This window comes from Peromyscus eremicus, chromosome 8b (genome assembly GCF_949786415.1).
Source record: "Peromyscus eremicus chromosome 8b, PerEre_H2_v1, whole genome shotgun sequence".
In the NCBI taxonomy this organism is placed as follows: domain Eukaryota; kingdom Metazoa; phylum Chordata; class Mammalia; order Rodentia; family Cricetidae; genus Peromyscus; species Peromyscus eremicus.
In genome coordinates, this window is record NC_081424.1 from 44,111,334 (window position 1) to 44,131,221 (window position 19,888).

The window sequence follows — 19,888 nt, forward strand, 5'->3', positions numbered from 1 at the left end:
CATGGGGAGAGAAACTTGCATTTTTCTTTCCTTTTTTTTGAAAAAGATTTACATTTTTAGTTGTGTGTGTGTGTGTGTGTGTGTGTGTGTGTGTCTGTGTGTGTGTGTGTCTGTGTACATACACATAAATGCAGGTACCCAGGGAGGCCAGCAGAAGATGCTAGGTCCCCTGAAGCTGGAGTTATAAGCGGTTGTGAGCTGTTTGAAGTGGGTACTGGGAACTGAACTCAGGTCCTCAGCAAGAACAGTATGTGCTGTGCTCTTAATTGATGAACTATCTCTCCAAACTCCTCTGCATTTTCCTGTGTTCTAGAAAATTTACATTCATTACCACACACTACTTAATATACTCAAGAAGGCTTTATGCTGCATATTATAACCTCTAATTTACTCAGGAAGCACCCAGGGCTTTCAAAGGAAATTCCTTAAGGTTATCTAGTGCCCAGTAAACAGGACTGAAACAGGTTACTTTGGCTCCTAGCTCATCCTCTTAACCACGCAGCTGTAAGGTACAGTGAGGACACAGAGTGGCACAAAGCCAAGGACCACATATTCTTAGTCCCATTCCATAAAGAAAGCAGCCACACTGTGATAAATCTCTTTGATGCCTTCCTTGCACCTTCCCAAACAGAGGCTTGGGAATTTCTGGTAAAAGCTCTGTTCCCTAGGACTGCCCTGTTTACAACCGTTCCTTCAATGACCTTGTGTATCAGTTTCTGTACATGCTGTCACCTGAAAGTCCTAAGGCAGGTGATGACTCACTCACTGATGACCAGACCCAGGGTGCTGATGTATTGGAGGACTCAGCAGGTGTTTGGATGGAGACAAAGGAACCATCATATTTGCTAGGGAACCAAACAAATTCCAAGGTCAGGTTGAAGCGACAGACGTCATGTTTCTACTGGGAGACAACAAAGCTAAATGGTGACTTCTAGAGTGCATATCTACATGTATCGACAGAATGAATTTAGATTTCTATTGGATAAAAGAAGGAAGAATTTCTTGAGAGTAATGGATGTTCAACTGTGGATTTCTAGAATATGCTGTGAAATCAATCCCTTATTATAATTCTTTTTTTTTTTTAAAAATGGGACATTATCATATTTGCCTTGTATTTCTCAAGAAGCTGTCTGTTGACAAAAGACTGGTCTGGAACTGTATTTACAGACTAAACTAGAAAGGCAGGTCCCCTCAGGAGGCCCTGTGACTGTGTGAAACAAGGATGTCTAGGATGTAAGAGTAGTGTTACTTCCAAAGTTAAAGCCTTCCTTCTGTAGGAGGCAGAAGAAATACTTCCATGTTTGCCTTCCAGAATTGATGTGCAGATGTGTAAATGAGCAATGGTGAATATGGTTGTTTGACCAAGGTTTAAGAAGGTCAAATAACAGCATTTTAATTAAATTGATTAATCATTTTTCTTTTGTGTGTATGTGAGCATGTTTGTATGTGTGAGTATGCATGCACATGTACATGCATGTATGTGGAGGCCAGAGATTGATGTTGGAAATCATCCTCAACCATGTTTACTTTATTCTCTGAGTCAGGGTCTGTCAATCAAACCCAGAGCTTGCCCATGAAGCTAGTTTTACTGCCCAACTTTCTCTGGGGATTCCTTCTCCATTTTCTGGATCTGGAATTTCAGGTGGGTTTCCTGTTTACCCAGCATTTCCAAAGGTTCTCGGGATCAGAAATCTAGCCTTCATGCTTGCAAGGCAAAGGCTTTAACTCTGAGTCATCTCTCCAGACCCCCCAATGACAACATTTCAACAGAAATAATATTTGAATAACAAGAAAAGTATTTTAAAGTGGCAGAAGTGGATGCTCTCATCTATACAAGGGCAACATTAAGAATATTGACACACAATATTATCATATCTGACTGCTTTGAAATCATATGTACGTTAGAAAATCCAGTGAGATGTAGCCATTGGTTTTTCCTTCTTTGGATAGTTCCAATGTTTATGCCCATTGTCAGTACTTTTCCTCATGCTGCTATTGTCTAGATAACTTTGCCCAATCATATTGCCTCACAATTCATTAGTTATTCAATAATAGGGATTTCTTACTGAGTCCTGTGCCCTCTAAGTGCCGTTATCAGATGATTGGATGTTTAGTTTATAGCATGTCTTTTTTTCCTCCTCTGATTCTTTTGTCACATAGCTGAGATAGAGGCTAGCACTTTCTGACATGAATTTTCTATTTTATGGGCTACTCTTCCCTTTGCCTCTTACTCTCTAGGTTTTAGATAACACTGTAACAGGAACAAAGTCTGTCATAAAATCTGTTATGTTGCAGCAACACATAGCACATTTTTATGCTATAATCTTATGCCAGATGCCTCACTAGAGAGTGTCACAGAACGTCATTCTATAAACTACCATGAAATTCCTGCTCCAGAATGACTCCTCACTGCCTCTAGAAATACCACCTGTGGCCGCTCATCCATTTCCATCCCCCTTGAATTCCAGCCCTTCCTCAGCCCATGTTCATAAGGGCCAGTTTCATTCATCCTTTTCCCAGGAGGGTTTTCACTAGTTCATTCATCATTTCCTGTTCATTCATCCCCAAATCTATTACTGTTGCAGTTTTCTTTTTTTTTTAATACAGCATATTCAGCTTCATGCTATTTTGTGCACCTGTGCTGTGCTTCTGTAGCTAATTGTGAGTTCGTGTAGGGAATCACATAGAATGGTGGTTATGAGCAAGAACTTCTCAAGTGTTAAGGCTTAGATGCACCAATAGGTTGTCCTGGGAAAACTACCTGAGGTGCTTAAGTCTCCAAGCCTGCACTGGTAAAAGGGGGCATTTCGCTTATATGGGTTTGCTTCAGTGGATAATTAATACTTAGTGGATTAGCCCAGCAGCACTAGACACAGCCATACATATCAGATGGAAGGATAAGCCAGTACATGATCTTTCTCAGCAACCCTTAAAGGGCAGAACATAGGCACTTTTACGTTGAAAGGTCAATTAAAAAAAACTCACTAGTAGAATGAAAATAAAACACACAGCTTTTAGTAGCTACAAGTTTTCAAAATTATACAGACTCTTTACTTTTTAAGTGTTTTAGTATAAATTATTTTTACATAGTCACAACTCTTCTCTAGGACTAGATCCTGAGAAGTATTTAAATACATTCTTCAATACCTGGAAAGGCGAGAGGAGGCCAGAGAGCAGGATGCTGGTTTAAGGAGGCCGAGGACGGAGTCCCTGGCTGAGTGTACTACAGTCAGTCTGGCAGTGTTCATGGCCTGGCAGAGAGCTCAAAGATGTAACTCACCTAGTTTCCTTTCTGGAGTAACCACTCTTGTATTTTAAGACTCAGAACAAGTATTGCACACTTTTCGCATTTTCCTGACCTTCAGTCATTGGCATCTGCAGGGCACGTTCACACTTGTCCTTCCCATGCCATTGCTGCAGCTGCTTATAGTTGAAAGTGGCAGAGTATGCTCAAGGGGAGGGGATTTTTCGTCACCCTTTTCCCGTCATTTGCATCCGATCCTCAATAGGCTAATGGGTATGGTTGGATTCTTCTTTCTTTTCTTTTTTATTTGGTCTTCTCTCATATATTGCATTCTGATCACAGTTTCCCCAGATCCCTCCTCTCCTCGCAGTCCCCACCTCCCACTTCTCCTCTCCCCCAGATCCACTTTTCCTCCATTTCCCTTCAGAAAAGAGCGGGCCTCCCAGGAATAGCAACCAAACATGGCATAACAAGTTACAAGAAGACCAGGCACGTACCCTCATATCAAGGCTGGATGAAGCAACACTGTAGGAGGAAAAGGGTCCCCAAAACAGGCAAAAGTGTGTGTGTGTGTGTATGTGTGTGTGTGTGTGTGTGTGTGTGTGTGTGTGTATGTGTGTGTGTGTATGTGTCTGTATGTGTGTGCGTAGCAACAAAAAGGAGCCTAAGAGTCAGGGCAGGTTAATGGCTGTCTTAGTCACTGTTCCATGGCTGTGAAGAGACCATGATGAAGGAAGCTCTTGTAAATGAAAGCATTTAATTGGGGTTTGCTTAGTTTCAAAGGCTTAGTCCATTATCATCATGGTGGGTAACATGGCAGCAGGGAGCACCACAGCAGGCAGAAGAGGTATTGTAGAAGTAGCTAAGAACTACATCCTGTTTATAAGTTGAGGGGGGGGAGGGTGCAGACAGACAGACCATCTTGGGCCTGGCATGGGCTTTTGAAACTTCAAAGCCCACTCCCAATGATACATCTCTTCTAATAAGGCCAAACACTTCCTAACCCTTCTAATCCCATCAAAGAGTTCCATTCACTGGTGTCTAAGCATTCAAATATATAGGGGCTTATAGGAGCTAGCTTATTCAAACCACCACCACAAACGTTCAGTTCTCCCATAAGCAGGCTTCATGCCCATTGAGAAATTTTACTGCTTGGTGTCTCAGTCTATTTGTAAAGTGGGGGATTTAAACTAAGCATGTCCATGGCCGGCACTAGATTTAGAACACAAACATTTTCTTATTCTCATGATTTGCGTGTGTTTTGATGAAGGACTGAAATTTTGGGGATTGAAGCCCAAGGGTTGGCAACTCAGCAGTAAGGTTATCTGTCGTGTATGCCATCTCCTGACAGACTGACACTGACTTTTGCTAAGTCTATTCATAGTGTCTTGAGGATTCCCAAGCCTGTATTTACTGAGAGTGGCATCTCACTTCCTTCCTCATGCCCTCTCTTAAGATGAATAAGGCACTTGTTGGCTTTCTCCATTATAGCCAGTCAATGCTTCTTGTTTTGCTATGACATGTTTCCACAGTCCAGGGACCTAAAGTTCCCGTCGTGTATTAATTCTTAAATTTGGTCATCTCTAGACTAGATTAGGTAGGACATTACAGTTGTTAAAAGGAAAAACATGATTTTATCACAAAATCTTATGAAAAAGGACACAAGAGAGCTTTTTGTAAACATACAGGGCAATCAGTACTTATGACATTTTCACAGATGTTAAAATTCAAGTTACAAGAACAAATTATTTCATAATTGTTTGACTAAATAATTGCTATATTTATCTGACACCCTATTTTTATTGAAAAATACAGCCAAATTTTCTGAAAAATTTTTTTGTATTGTTTTTCGAGACAGGGTTTCTCTGTGTAGTTTTGGTGCCCATCCTGGAGCTTGCACTGTAGACTAGGCTGGCCTCCAGCTCATAGAGATCTGCCTGGCTCTGCCTCCTGAGTGCTGGGATTAAAGGCATGCACCAATGTTGCCCGGCCTCTGAAAATGTTTCTAATCACATTCTCCTGGTCTGGAGGCATATATGCTTTACTAATTCTGATTATTATTATTTTTGTTATCATTAATTTTGTTGTTGATGCTTTTTTGGAGACTCTATAGCCCTGGCTATCCTGGAACTTGCTATATATATTAGGCTGGACTTGAACTCACAGAGATCCATTTACCTCTGTCTTCTGAATGCTAAGATTAAAGGCATACATCACCTTGCCTGACAATACTGAATATTACTAATGTAATCCTGGGCTTTCTGATAGATAAAATAATTTGCTTTATTATAATTGCACCATTTTAATAGTTAATAAGCTCCAGTGATTTTTGTAAACTTTCTGTCCACTGACTGTTTATTTAAAATTGTTTATTTTCCTGTCCATTTTTCAATTGGCCTGTCATAACAAATGATCTTGAGTGAAATTCTCAGTAGTGAATTTAAGTATATAAAACCGTTCTAAGTACTAAGCATACATCACAGAACAAGTCATATGGAGATATTCTCGTGAAACTTATGCTTTTGGAAAAACAAAACATAAGCAAAATATCAGATATAGATATTGGGATTAAAGTAGTGAACATGACCAAAGTTTACTGAGAGAGTAATTTAAGCTAATTAGAAGGCTTTTCAGACAAGATTGGGTGAATATTGAAATATGATTGACAAGATGATCTGCTAGAAGAATGTCTGTTCAGATGCTAGTAACAGGCTAGTGCAGAAAAGGGATGCGTTTGGGGAATTCCAAGAAGAGAAAGGTGGCCCTGGTGGTGAGAAAGGCGAGGAAGGGAAAGAAGGAGGAGACAGAGTTGTAGAAGGTGGAAGGATCAGCCTGGGTATAACCTGGCAGTCCGGGTGAGGTTTTCTTTTCTTTTCAGCACGTTGGAAAACAATTGGAGCTTTGCAGTGTGAGCCACACCTTAGCAGAGCACCAGGTGTGAAATGAATGACTAGGAACACGAGTGGAAGTAAAGAGTCTAATCATGAGGCTAAGGCAGTTGTCTAGGTAAGAGCTGATAGTGCTTGGTGAAGAGGACACTCTTGGTGGCCCTCCCTGATTCCTTTTTTTTTCTAGTTCATTGATCTATCTCTTATTTAGACATTACAACATAAGTTGACATCTGTTAATCTAAGCTATTACTTATTCCCATTTGGAATCATATTTGGTGACAGACGGGCAAGAATATCCTTGCTCAGAGATGAGACTGAACCTGTGACATGAGGTTCTCCATCATCTCCTGTGGGACCAGCCTGAGACTAATTGTTAGCTGAGACAAGCTTCCTGCTTAATTAGCACTTGTCTCCTATCCTCCCCTACATCTCTGCTCCTCTCGCCCTCCATCAATTCCATGAAGAAGAATCTTTATCTCAGTCTCCTCTTTTAGGGAACATGACCTAAGACATAGTTTAAGACAGAAGAGCCTGAAACAGAGCAAAGAGACTCCATTAAGAATGTTCTGGAGACAAGGGCTATAGAAATGGATCTTGTATGTGGGGGAAAATACAGATATTAGACTAATACCTATATTTTGTTATTGAGAAACTTGATGGGGGGAGGCTGGAACTTCTAATAGAAGGTATATGGAGGAAGCATATTTACGAAGTAGAGAAGGAATAGGAATTATTCCGATATGTTAAGACTAAGAACTCCACAAATGGAATATGCAGACAAACGAATGTCCTGGTCTTTTACTCCAAAGGACCTTTCAGCCTGAAGTTACAGATATATGACTAAACAGTCTCATTCATACAATATTTGAGGGTACATAGCTGAAAGGAGCATCTGGGGTGGGAGTGTGAACAAAGAGAGAGTTTCCTATGATGGACACCTAGCATGACAATATTCAGAGAATGAGCAGAGATGGAAAATGAAGGAAATGAACCAAGGGATGACCTTTTAATAGTGATGGGACTAGAGCATGCTGTGTCTCAAGAGCCAGGGATATAAAGGGCCTTAAGGGGTGTGTGGCCCTGAATGCAGCAAGCTGCTGATTAAAATGAAGAGCATAACTACTCTGGGGTTGTGTATTGTAGCCTGGTTATCCTTTGCTTGACGTCTACTATCCATTTAAGAGTGAGTACATACCATGTTTGTCTTTCTGGGTCTGAGTTACCTCACTCCGGATGATTTTTTGCTAGATCCATCCGTTTGTCTACAAATTTCTTTCTTTTTTAATTTTATAATTTAATTTAATTTTACATATCAGCCATGGATTCCCCTGTCCTCCCTCCCCCCCCAGCCCTCCCCCAAATCCACTCCCAATTCCCATCTCCTCCAGGGCAAGGACTCCCCTGGGGAATTCAGCTCATCCTGGTAGATTCAGTTGAGACAGGTACAGTCCCCTCCTCCCTTCACCCAGGCTGAGCAAAGTATCCCAGCATAGACCCCAAGCTCCAAAAAGCCAGCTCACGCACTAAAGGAGGCTTTGAAAGCCAGAAGGACCTGGACAGATGTAATGCAGACACTAAGAGACCATGGATGCCAGCCTAGACTAATATACCCAGCAAAACTTTCAATCATCATAGATGGAGTGAACAAGACATTCCAAGACAAAGCCAGATTTAACCAATACTTATCCACAAACCCAGCCCTACAGAAAGCACTAGAAGGAAAATTCCAACCTAAGGAAGTCAGATACACTCACAAAAACACAGGCAATAGATCATGCCACAGTAGTAAACCCCAAAGAAGGGAAGTACACATACACTACCACCAAAAAATAACAGGAATGAACAATCACTGGTCATTAATATCCCTTAATATCAATGGTCTTAATTCACCTATGAAAAGACACAAGCTAACAGAATGGATATAAAAGCAGGACCCATCTTTCTGCTGCATACAAGAAACACATCTCAAATTCAAAGATAGACACTGCCTACAAATTTCATGACGTCATTTTTTTTTTTTTTTTGCCTTTGAGTAATACTCCATTGTGTAAATGTACCACATTTTCCTTATCCACTTTTCAGTTGAGAGACATCTAGGTTGTTTGCAGCTTCTGGCTATTATGAATAATGCTGCCATGAACATGCTTGAGCAAGTGACCTTGTGATATGATTGAGCATCTTTTGGGTATTTGCTCAATAGTGGTATTGCTAGGTCTAAGACCCCCAGAAATAATGGAGAGGGTACCTGAACTTACCTTCCCCTATAATCATATTAGTGACTACCCTAATTGTCATCATAGAACCTACATCCGGTAACTGATGGAAGCAGATGCAGTGATCCACAACCAAGCAGTGGCCTGAGCTCTTAGACTTCAGAGACAACTGACCCAAGCTGGTGGGAGCTCATGGACTCTGGTGGGGAACATGCATGGGACCGAACTAGGCCCTCTGAATGTGGGTGACAGTTATGTGGCTCGATCTGTTTGGGGAGCCCCTAGCAGTGGGACCAGGACTTATCCCAGGTGCATGAAATGGCTTTTTGGAACACGTTTCCTAAAGTAGGATACCTTGCTCAGCCTTGACACAGTGGGGAAGAACTTGGTCCTGCCTCAATTTAGTGTGCCAGATTTTGTTGACTCCCTAAGGGAGGCTTTACCCTCTCTGAAGAGTTGATGGGGAGTGGGGTGGGGGGAGGTAGGGGGCAGAAGGGAGGAAGGGGAAACTGGGATTGGTACATAAAATGAAAAAAATACTTTTTAAAAATAAACACAAAAAAATGAAGATCATGGGTTACGACAACAGGGTGTGATTAATAACGTTAATAACAAAAGAATGGCGAGAGACAATTTTGAGATGGTGGGTATATGTATGTCTAAATTAATGAAGCTTAAACATTAAATGTGTGCAAACTTTTGACATACCAATAAAATGCAAAAAATATTTAATTAAAAAACAGAAAATAAGGAGAGAATGGGAGATTAAGAAGCAGATCCATTGATCTAAGCAGCTGTTTCTGCAGGGAGCTGGAGTAGTGGATGAGATAATAACTTAGGTGAGGCAGTTAATCCAAGAACTATTTTCCTTTAGTTGACATATTAGAAGGAAGAAATCCATTATTCAAGAAAAAGAGAAGAATCACAGTGGAAAATATTAGAATAGACAAGAAATGATGGGAGCCGTTGACCTTGAGCAGGGGTTGACTTTGTCCCTAAGCACTTAAGACTTGCATTGGGAAGAATGACAGGAGATATAAGTGTCAATGAGGAAAGACTTGTAGACATTGCAGTCAGCAGTTGGATTAATTATTAACTTTCCTTCTTTGTTCTTGTTGAAATCTGAAATGAGGAACCCAGTTGATGAGGTCGGGGTAGAATGCGTGGTTCAGAGATTCTGCAGAGCTTCTTAAGTAGTCTCAGTGCCTGTGCCTTGACTTGGAATCCAGATGAAGTCAGTTGACCCCCATATTTCAATAAGCTCAACTGTCCCACATGGTTAAAATATGGGACAGGCTTTATTTATCAGGGCTGTAAAATAGGGCAGCAATCCTTCATTTCACAAAAGATGTTCTACTGTAGGTGGGTACCTAGCTTAAGTAATTTCTGTTGGCTTTCATAGAGTTGATTGTCGGCTGTATCTGACACTTTCTATTCCACCAAAGTCTCCTCTCGACTGCAGTTAGACTTACAAGTTATTGGGCAATACCCACCCCCTCATGCACGCGCCACCTCCAGACCCGCAAGTCCTCATTCGGGTTAGCAAGACTATGGCTGACACTGAGGTCTTGAACATCTGATTGTTTCTGAACAGGGAATTACGGCGAGAGTGGCATGGACGCTTTCAAAGAGCTGGCTGCCCAGGAAGGCCTCTGCATCGCACACTCGGACAAAATCTACAGCAATGCAGGCGAGAAGAGCTTTGACCGGCTCCTGCGCAAGCTCCGGGAGCGGCTTCCCAAGGCCAGAGTTGTGGTCTGCTTCTGCGAGGGCATGACAGTGCGGGGACTCCTGAGTGCCATGCGACGCCTGGGTGTTGTGGGCGAGTTCTCACTCATTGGAAGGTAAATCTCAGTTTCGTTCTCTCTCCCTCTCCCCCTCCCTTTCTCCTCAAATCGCTGGCACATACATGAATTCTTTATACAAAACCAAGCTTCTTGACTCAAGGCGAGCGGCACATGCAGCGCCATGCTGAGCACTTGTGTCCCTCCTCATGCAGAGCAGACCTGCTGGTGTGTCCTGCATAGAGCGAGGCGTGCCGAGCAGCATGGCTGATAACAAGCTGATGAGATTCTTTTAGAGACAGGAAGTTGTTTGCCAGAATGTTTCCTCATCCTGGCAAATAGTCCTTTGCGTTGACTTCCTCCAGATCCCGAGCAAATGATACCAAGCACAGTACTGGTGAGTACAGGGCGGCAACAGGAACGGGACATAGATATTAAGAGTTGAAATTTAAAGAACTGGCTAAATGAACATGAAGACACGCAGTAGGACTTTATGATGATGTAATCCCTTGTCATACTGTGTGTGTGTGTATGTGTGTGTGTGTGTGTGTGTGTGTGTGTGTGTGAAGACTATTTCATGGTGTTCCAGTGTGATTTCTGCATATGTCTTGTGATGGGTTCAACATTTCTTTTCTCTTTCTGGAGGATGTGGACTTGTGTGAGTACCCATCGCCAGCCTCCTCTCCCTTCCCCTGCTCAGGATTTTTGACCTAACAGATTCCTTGCTTACTTAGTTATCTTCTTAATATTACGTGAATGAACTGCTGTTTCCTACGGATTCCACCTCAGCAAAGGTGCACCTGTCCACAGTACCCTCACACTCCTCCAGATTTTGGTGGCCCCTCTTTTTCCTACACTGGATGGGGTATAATCATGATGCTCCTACAGAATGACCTTAATTGCTGGCCCTTTCACTTGGAAGCAGTGAAACGGTAGCAGCAGCATTATCATGTCCCCAGCGGACACTCTTCTTCCTGCCTTGTGGCTGTGGTGATGACTACAAAGTCCACTCTAACCACCATCTGGAATTAGCAACCCAAGACACCTCATTGGCTTTTGAGAAACAGGTAGGATAAAAATACAAACCAACAAATGAAGAGACATTGAGATACTCCAGGAATGGAGAGGTATGGTGACCAGGTCATACTGTGATTCAAATTCTGGGAATTACTGAGTATGGGTAAGATTGGCACGCATGCACTCACTCATGGTGATCACCTTGGCTTCTTCGGAGTGATGCTGGGGTGTGAAACCACTTAAAATATTCATAAAAAGGCAGCCCCTTTAAGGAGATGCATTTGAAGAAGATTCCTGTCTCTCTTAGGAGGGAAAGGATGTAAGCAGCACTGTTGAAGTGTTACTCAGAACGCTGTTCTTAATATAAGCACTGGGGCAGATGGCATCCAGATAGTCACTCTTCAATTACTTCTATAAAATGCTTATTACTGTTTTTTTCAAATATATATAAAGAATGTTTACTTTTAAAAGTCTGATGTTTATCATTTCAAAAGCAACGATACTCAGGTCTCTTTAATATCTTGGGAGTGATCTACCCTAGTTTAAGAAATCTTGAACAGATGTGGCAGATGTGAGCTTTGGGGTGTGCAGACTCACTGCTTATGAAGGATGATGATCAGAAGCGCCGCTCTCACTGCAGTGTGAATCCGTTCTGTCACTGTGGTTTAAAAACTGGGGAAGGTGATGAAATGACACCTTAAGCCTTTGTGGCTCTAGTTTGTCTGCTAATAAGGACACTAGGCTTATGTAAGCAATTCTGAGGGTCTCACATGCACTCCTGAAGAGATCAGCCATTTGTCCCTGCACTTCTTTCATTCTTCTTATTGTCTGCCTGCCCCTGCCCCACGGGATTCTATTGTCACACCCCTAGGAACTATTGTCAAACCGAGCACCCAGATTCTTTTTTTTTTTTTTCTTCGAGAGGGTTTCTCTGTGTAGCTTTGCGCCTTTCCTGGAACTCACTTGGTAGCCCAGGCTGGCCTCGAACTTACAGAGATCCCCCTGGCTCTGCCTCCCGAGCGCTGGGATTAAAGGTATTTGCCACCACTACCTGGCGAGCACCCACATTCTTAAGAACACTGTTTCCTGTACCAATGGTTACTACGATTGAGACATGCATTCCTTGATGTGCCAAAACTGTACCACATTCTGCCAAAATGAGGGAAAGTGTCTTTTCCTTTCTAGGCTGTCTTCCATGATGGTCTATCAAGCTGGTGTTGGCTTTTATTTCTGTCTCTTAGAAGTTTTTGAAGCAAACCATATTTTATAGTTTTGTTCATAATACTCCTTTAAGATCCAGCTATGAGTCTACTGGGAACTGACCAAGGGGCAGTGTTGACTACAACCATATGCATCCTTAGGGTTAGCCTTTCCTTCAGGTGGCCAGTTGTTCTTTCAGTGGATGAGTTCTGTCCTGAGTGCTGCCAGCGGACACTGAGTGAGATCAGCTCCCTAATCAGCAGACATGTCTAGAGTGGTATCAGAGACTTCTAGTTAGCAATGCTGAAAGATACATCCTCCTCTCAGGACACAAGGTCAGGAGCCATTCTTTTTGGAGTTCATTTTCTTTCCTCTGACATGGCTCACAAGAGGGCATTGTATAGGTGACAATGGGCCCCTTTTTATAGAGGGAAAGACAAATAGGTCTTAGTGTAGATTGCAATAGGAGTTGTTTTATTATAAATGAGTAGAATTTCAGGAATGAAGATCTACATGCCCCCCTTTCCATGGCTATCATTTCCCTTCACACTTCACAATGCATTAGGAATACTTGCCGTCATTACCATCAAGCCATGTTACTTCAGGATTTCAAGATTTCTGCTACTTCCATCGTCCTCTAAGGTGTGGTCCTCCTTCACTGGGCCTAGCACAATTGCACTCAATTGCCTCCCCACTCTTAGCCAGCTGTTCTTAGAACAATCTGAAAAATTTAAGTCAAGTGATGCTGGTCTTCACATCTCATGAACAATACCTTAAAATGCATTATAGAGTCTTTCATAACAAAGTCCATACAAAAATCCCCAATCCTATCACTGTGGTCAAGTCTTTAAGCAGATGATCTATCACCCGACAATGGACTTAAATCTTAGTAAGCCAATTATGAACTGAAAAATCTCTAAGCCTGGACTCCATTAAATAAACTGTCTTAGTTACTTTTTTACCTCTCTGGAGACACCAGGACCAAGGCAACTTAAAAAAGAAAGCAATTAACTGGGGGTATCAGTTCTAGAGAGTGGAATAGAGTCCATGATCATCATGATGGGGAGAATTGCATTAGGCAGGTAGACATGGCACGAGAACAGTAGCTGAGAGCTTACATTGATACACAAGCATTAAACAGAGAGAGAAAGAAAGACACTGAGAATGCTGTAACCTGAATGCTGAAACCTCAAAGCCCACCCCCACCGACACACCTCCTTCAATGAGTCCACACCTCCTAATCCTTTCCTAACAGTTCCACTAACTGGGAACCAAACATTCAAATATATGAAACCATGGGAGCCATTCTCACTCAAATCACCACATACACCAAGCTCCATAGCTTAATGACTATGTGCTGTGGACTATTGATTGTACCCTTGATACCTACCATGTGTCTGACTGGAAACTGTGGCTATGACATCATGAGAAGATTATTATACAAATATGACCATGTTTGGAAAAGATCAAAACTCTAAATTCAGAGTATAGTTTCTTTTTTATGGAAAATAGTTTTTTTCCACATAATGTTATCTCCATTATGGTTTCCACTCCCTTTATTCTCCCAACGTCATCCCTGTCTCTCCTCCCATCTGGATCTACTCTTTTTCTGTTTCTCGTTAGAAAACAAATGGGCTTCTAGGGGATAATAATAAAATAAAATAAAATAAGATAAAACAAAAACTAACACATCAGAATGATCAAAACGAACAGAAGGAGAAGAGTCTAAGAGAAGACAGAAGTAACAGAGACCCACTTATTCACACACTAAGAAATTCCATAAAATCCATGCTTTTCTTGTGCATAACTGTTCTAAAGTATATTATTATTCCATGTATTATGTGTCTGTAGTGTACATTGAAATATTATGTAAAAAGTAAGATCTTTATATGTATGATGCAACCAACTACCCAAGTGTCATGCCAATGAAAACACCAAAAAAAAAAAAAAAACCTTAATAGTGAAAAAAAACCCACCAAACTGGAAGCCATAATATATAGGCAAAGGACCTGGTACAGATCCATGCAGGCCATGTACATGCTCTCTTGATCTCTGTGAGTTCATATGAGTTCTGATCATGTTGATTGTTTTCTTTGTGTCTTTCATCCCCTCTGCTTTTTACACTATTTCTGCCTCTTCTTCCACTGGGTTCCCTGAGTCCTTGAGGGTAGGAATTTGATGGAGACATCACATTTAAGGCTGAGTGTTTCAAGGGCTCTAATATTCTGCATAATGTCTGACTGTGGATTGAATTTGTTCCCACATGCTGCTGCAGGAGGAAGCTTTCCTGATGATGGCTGAGCAAGACATTGATCTATCAGTATATCAGAATGTCATTACAAGTCAGTTTGCTTCTACTTTAAAAAAAATAATAGTAGTATTTGGTTTTATTCTAGACCCCTGGGCTATTTATTCTCAGGTTCTTGGTCACCCTAGCAGTGTTGGGTATGGGTTCCATCTTGTGTAGTGGTTCTTAAGTAAAATCAGACACTGGATGGTTACTCCCACAAGCTTTGTGCCACCATTGCCCTAGCATATCTTGTAGACAGGACACCATTGTTGGTCAAAGGATTTGTGGCTGAGTTGATGCTTACATTTCTCCTTTGGTAGTGAGCAGAGCATCTTTCTATACCAAACACACTAGAACATAGGGGTGAAGTCTATGTGGACACCAGTGCTACTTCTCCATGTTCAATGAGTTGTGTAGGTGTTATCTTCAGCCATGGGATGTGGCTGCCAATTTGTGGAAAGCAATCTATAGTGTTGGCAATAGACTGGGTTGTTTGGGGGTTCCCATGGGGCCCCCTTGGCCTACCACTCAATTAGATGTAATGCAATCCCAGTACTTGATGCTTCATTTGGTGGCAAGATACAGTTTCTACTGAATGTATCACCATTTCAGCTTAGGAAATAAAAATGAGAATTAAAAGTCAAACTATCACACATCTGGGAACTGTCTATAATGGAAAAATAAACTATGCTGCAAAAAAATAGAACTTTAAAAGGGATTTCTTAAAGTTAATAAAATATACTTTAACAAAAGAATGTGAGATAATGGAAAAACAGAACAAAACAAACCATGGGCCCAGAGTAATGACTCTGCCATGGAGTACTCACATGATTTTGGTTACTCAGTGATTCACTCCTGAGACCATTTTTATCTCCGCAAAAATGAAAGATTTGACTCTAGATCCTCGTTAGGCATTTACATAGCCTTAGAATTTATAATGATAGTATGATGAAGATATGATCAATAGGAATGTATTTATGGATTCATTTTTATCTACTCTTAGTCATGAACTGGGGTTATTTAATCTACATTGTCTCACCAGTTACCTTGCTAAACCCAGAATTCATTGAATGAGCTTAGAGTTTTCATCTGTGGTCCTGGATCCAGCATGCAGGTTTGCAGGGCCTATGACTTTGGACCAATAGGCATGGCATCCTCACCACGTAAGCTAACTAAGTTTGGTCATAGTAATCATCCTGCAGAAGAATAATGTCTTCTTGACTGTACCAAATGATTATTTTAAGACAGTTCTTAGAATTATGCTCACCATATCTACAGTGATTATTTTAATGATGATAATAATGTGAATATGTTTGGAATGTACTGCCTGCCAGGCATTCTACATATATTGTGTGTATTAGATCACTTAACTATCACAGCCATGTGATGGGAGGGTGTGAATCTTACCTGCATATTGCTGCATGGAGAATTTAAGTAATTTCTAAATGATACAGAGAAAAGCAGTCTAGATTTGAACATTAGCACCAAGACATCAGCTTCTGTGATTGTACGCAGTAACTTACACTATCAGTCAGACTGGGTTTGCTTTGTTTAAGTGGCATTGGTATCAGCATTTAATTTCCTTTCTGATTGCCTCCTCTTCCTGACACCCATTTTATTTTTAGATTTACCTCCTTTGGAAAAAATAAGCTAAAGTAACCATATCACATGAGAAAATTATTTTACATTTCTGATTATACTATTTCTCTGACTCTTTTACATTTCTTTTCTAGTATTAACTATTTAGATGATGATTCAACAAAGGGGCTTATAAAGTCTTTCAAAACTCATTTTATTTTTCTACCACAGTACCTCTGTTTCTGCATACACCTATTTATTTATGGAACCATACCTTTGAAAAAGCCAATACTTGTTTCTGCATACTCCCAGAAAAAGACAACCATAGGTTCCTGCCATTGGGAAACCATACTGAATGTAGTCTTTTGTGCCTCTTTTTCTTTCTTTCTTTTTTAAAGTTACCATAGAAAGTAATGGCTCCAACTGTGGTGACCATTATAGTATCTATTTTCTTTTCATTTTGTTACTGATTACATTCATTCTGTCGCAATTTCATCCACGTACAGTGTATTCTGTTTACTTCACCCCACTTTCTCTTGTCTCCTTCCACCCCTGTTATTCCTTTCCTATAATCACACCTTTTGTTTTGTTTTGTGACCCACTGAGTTTACTAGGACTGTCTGGCCACAGGCTTGCAGCTATGCACTGGAGTTTTGTAGGCTCATCATTTTGTACACAACTGAAGGCCGTGACTGCCCCTCCTCACAAATCCATCAGCAGCAATAGCTCAACCAGGAAAGGTAGGAACCCATTAACACCTCCCTGATCCATGTTGGCTTTTCACAGGCCCAGTTTTGTGTAGGCCTAGTACAGGCAACCATAGCTACTGTGAGATCATGGTTGCAATAGCTGTGTCTTGTCCTAAAGATAGCGTTTTGTATCTTTTCTCACTATCTTCTGGCTCCTTCTTTCTGCTTCCTTCTCTATAATGGTCACTGGACATTAGTGGGGATGGTATAAGTGTCTAAGCATCCCAAGCAGGCATGAATCTCTGTATTCATCACAGACTCTTAATTATCAAAACACTATTCAGATAAAATTGCACTGATAGTTTCCTCTTTATTTCTAGGTAAGATTCTAGTGGCATGAATGTGCTCATTTGCATATATATATATATATATATATATATATATATATATATATGTATATACTTGCCAACCTACAGGAATTTATATTGTCTCATTATAAACTATCTGTTCTAAATAATGAACATTTATGGTCAACTCTTTTGTGGTCTTCTCACTTTAGTTCTTCTTCAGACGTATCTAGAGAAGAGCTTATGGGTCATAAATGTGTGATGCTTTTCATTTTAGAAGTTACTTTATAACAAACCACCTAGCTGTTCTCCAGAGTGGCTGAAAGATTGCAATCCTAACAGCAGTGTATGAGAACTCTAAATCCTGCACAGCTTCACCAAAATAGGATTGTCAGCCGTTTCACATTTAGCTGTTCCAGTGGGTGTGCAGTGGCATCTCTGTGGTTTTAATTTGCATTTTCCTAATGACTAATAGTATGAACACTTTTATGCACTTATTTGCCATTTGAATACATTTGTGGGTGAAATCCCTTGTGTACAGCTGGGTCCATTTCTTTGTCAGTTTGTTCGTCTTATTATTGCGGTGTTGTGGAAGTTCTTGGTCACTTCTGAGCAGAAATGTTCATACATATACTTAGCAAAGTTTTCTTTTCTCCTGTGTCTGAAACTTTGATTTTCTTAGTGGCGGTTTGGAAGATGAAATCTAATGTTGACAAAGCATAGCTACCAGATTCTTCTTTGGTGGTTCACACTTGTCCATCTGCTCCAAGGCCATATGCATTTTAAGCAGTTTTGTAATTTTTAATTTCATATTAGCTATGATTCATTAGGAGTTAATGTTTTTATGCTGTGAGATAAGAGTGAGGGTTTTTTTTATGATTAATTGGTGCAGGAAGGGCTATTTTACCCCTGTCAAATAGTGCTTCATTGAAACGATTAATCGATTACCAACATTTCTATAATTTACCTGTAATGTAATAGATCTATCTATCTATCTCACAATCTTCTATCATTAGCTGTTTTCTGTCCTTGCCCTTCCCTTTCTCTATTGTGTAGCCTAGAGACCATCCCTAGGTGGTCACATGGACTGTTTGGCTTATTACACACACACACACACACACACACACACACACACACACACACACACACATATATGCACGCATTTGCATATTTATGATTGTTCCATGATATAGATGAGACAGAACTTTAATATTAAACCGTGATGTCAGAAGTCTGATGTAGATCACTGGCTTAAACTTAAGGTATTAGCAGGTCTGTCCCTACTTCTAAAGTCTGCTCACATCCCATGACTTATTCTAGTCTTCATCTTCCAAGGCCAACAGAATTGAATGATTTTATCTCACAGTGCCACCTCCTCAGTTCTTCAGCCTGATTCTCTACCATTATAAATGGCTTTTGTATTTACTTTGGTCCCATCTAGATAATACAGGACCATCTCCATAATGTAAGGCTAGCTTATAATAAACTTTGATTCTATCTGCCACCTTAAGCTCCCTTCTGTTATGTAAATTAGTGTATTTACTGGTTTCAGTGAGGAGTGCATGGATATCTTTGGCTGCTCATTGATCTGAGGAGAAAGCCAGGAAGAGTGTGGGTAGCAGATTGCCAGAAAGAAAAGCAATGCTAAGGAAACATTTGGTGGAAAAATGAGAGAGACTAGAGAGATGGTAGGTTGAAGAAAGATGAATAAGACAGGGAAAAAATTGAAATTGTGAGATCAGATGTGTTGATTAAGGTCATACCTATAACAATGGTACCTGGTGTGCAAAGGTTCAGGGTGTGGAATTTCTACAAGGGTAACATGTGAGTCTGGAAGATGGGTTAATAGTTTGCAATTAATTAAGGTTTTCACTGTATTTCTAGAATTGATTTACTACATTGTATTTGCTATGATATTATTTAAACTTGTGTGTGTGTGTGTGTGTGTGTGTGTGTGTAGCACTTCATATGTTTTATAGTTTTTTGGAAAAACACTGTCAAATGAATCAGTGGGGAATACTGGGTCATTAATGCAAGAGGGAGGGCTGGATTTAAAAAAGAGAACCTTCACTGATGTTAGAGCCTAATTCTTCAGGATTCTGACGTATACTGAGGAGCAGCTGAGACACTCAGCCTTATTTGCTGAACAACTGTTACATTCTGGACTTTCCATCAGAAGATGGCCATTGTTGGACTAGCTGGACCACAGCCTGGAAGTCACTCTAATAAGTCCCATACAAACAAACATGCATACATATACACATACATGTCCATTCTATCAGTTCTGTTCATGTAGACAACCCTGACTAACACAACTAATGCAACTCCTAAAGCACAAGTGCTTTGTACATTACTATGGTTTCATGTACAATGCAAAATATATGGCATAAGTATTCAAGAGAAATCAAATAAAACTAAAATTAAAAAAAAAAAAAGCGAACCAGCTATGCTTCCCTGGATCCACAAGAACAAGGGATTCATGGGGTGACCATTTACATGGGCTTCAGTGGTGGCTTGTTCAGGGAGGAATGTTCTTGTAGGAAAATTCTTTCTGCTGGAAACCCTTGGCTATTGGCAACTCCAATATTTGAGGATAAACTAATTTTGATGAACAGTGAAACGGTTAAGAATCATT

General features: G+C 40.6%; 1 protein-coding gene across 2 annotated transcripts in view; it reads left to right on the forward strand.

Moving 5' to 3' along the window:
• Positions 1-19,888, forward strand: part of Grm1 (glutamate metabotropic receptor 1) — a 360,861-nt gene that overhangs the window by 110,625 nt on the left and 230,348 nt on the right. For both annotated transcript variants that reach the window (XM_059272378.1, XM_059272379.1), the window contains exon 2: positions 9,943-10,192. In XM_059272378.1, coding sequence (XP_059128361.1) covers positions 9,943-10,192 — 250 coding nt within the window. The remainder of the gene's footprint in view (positions 1-9,942; positions 10,193-19,888) is intronic.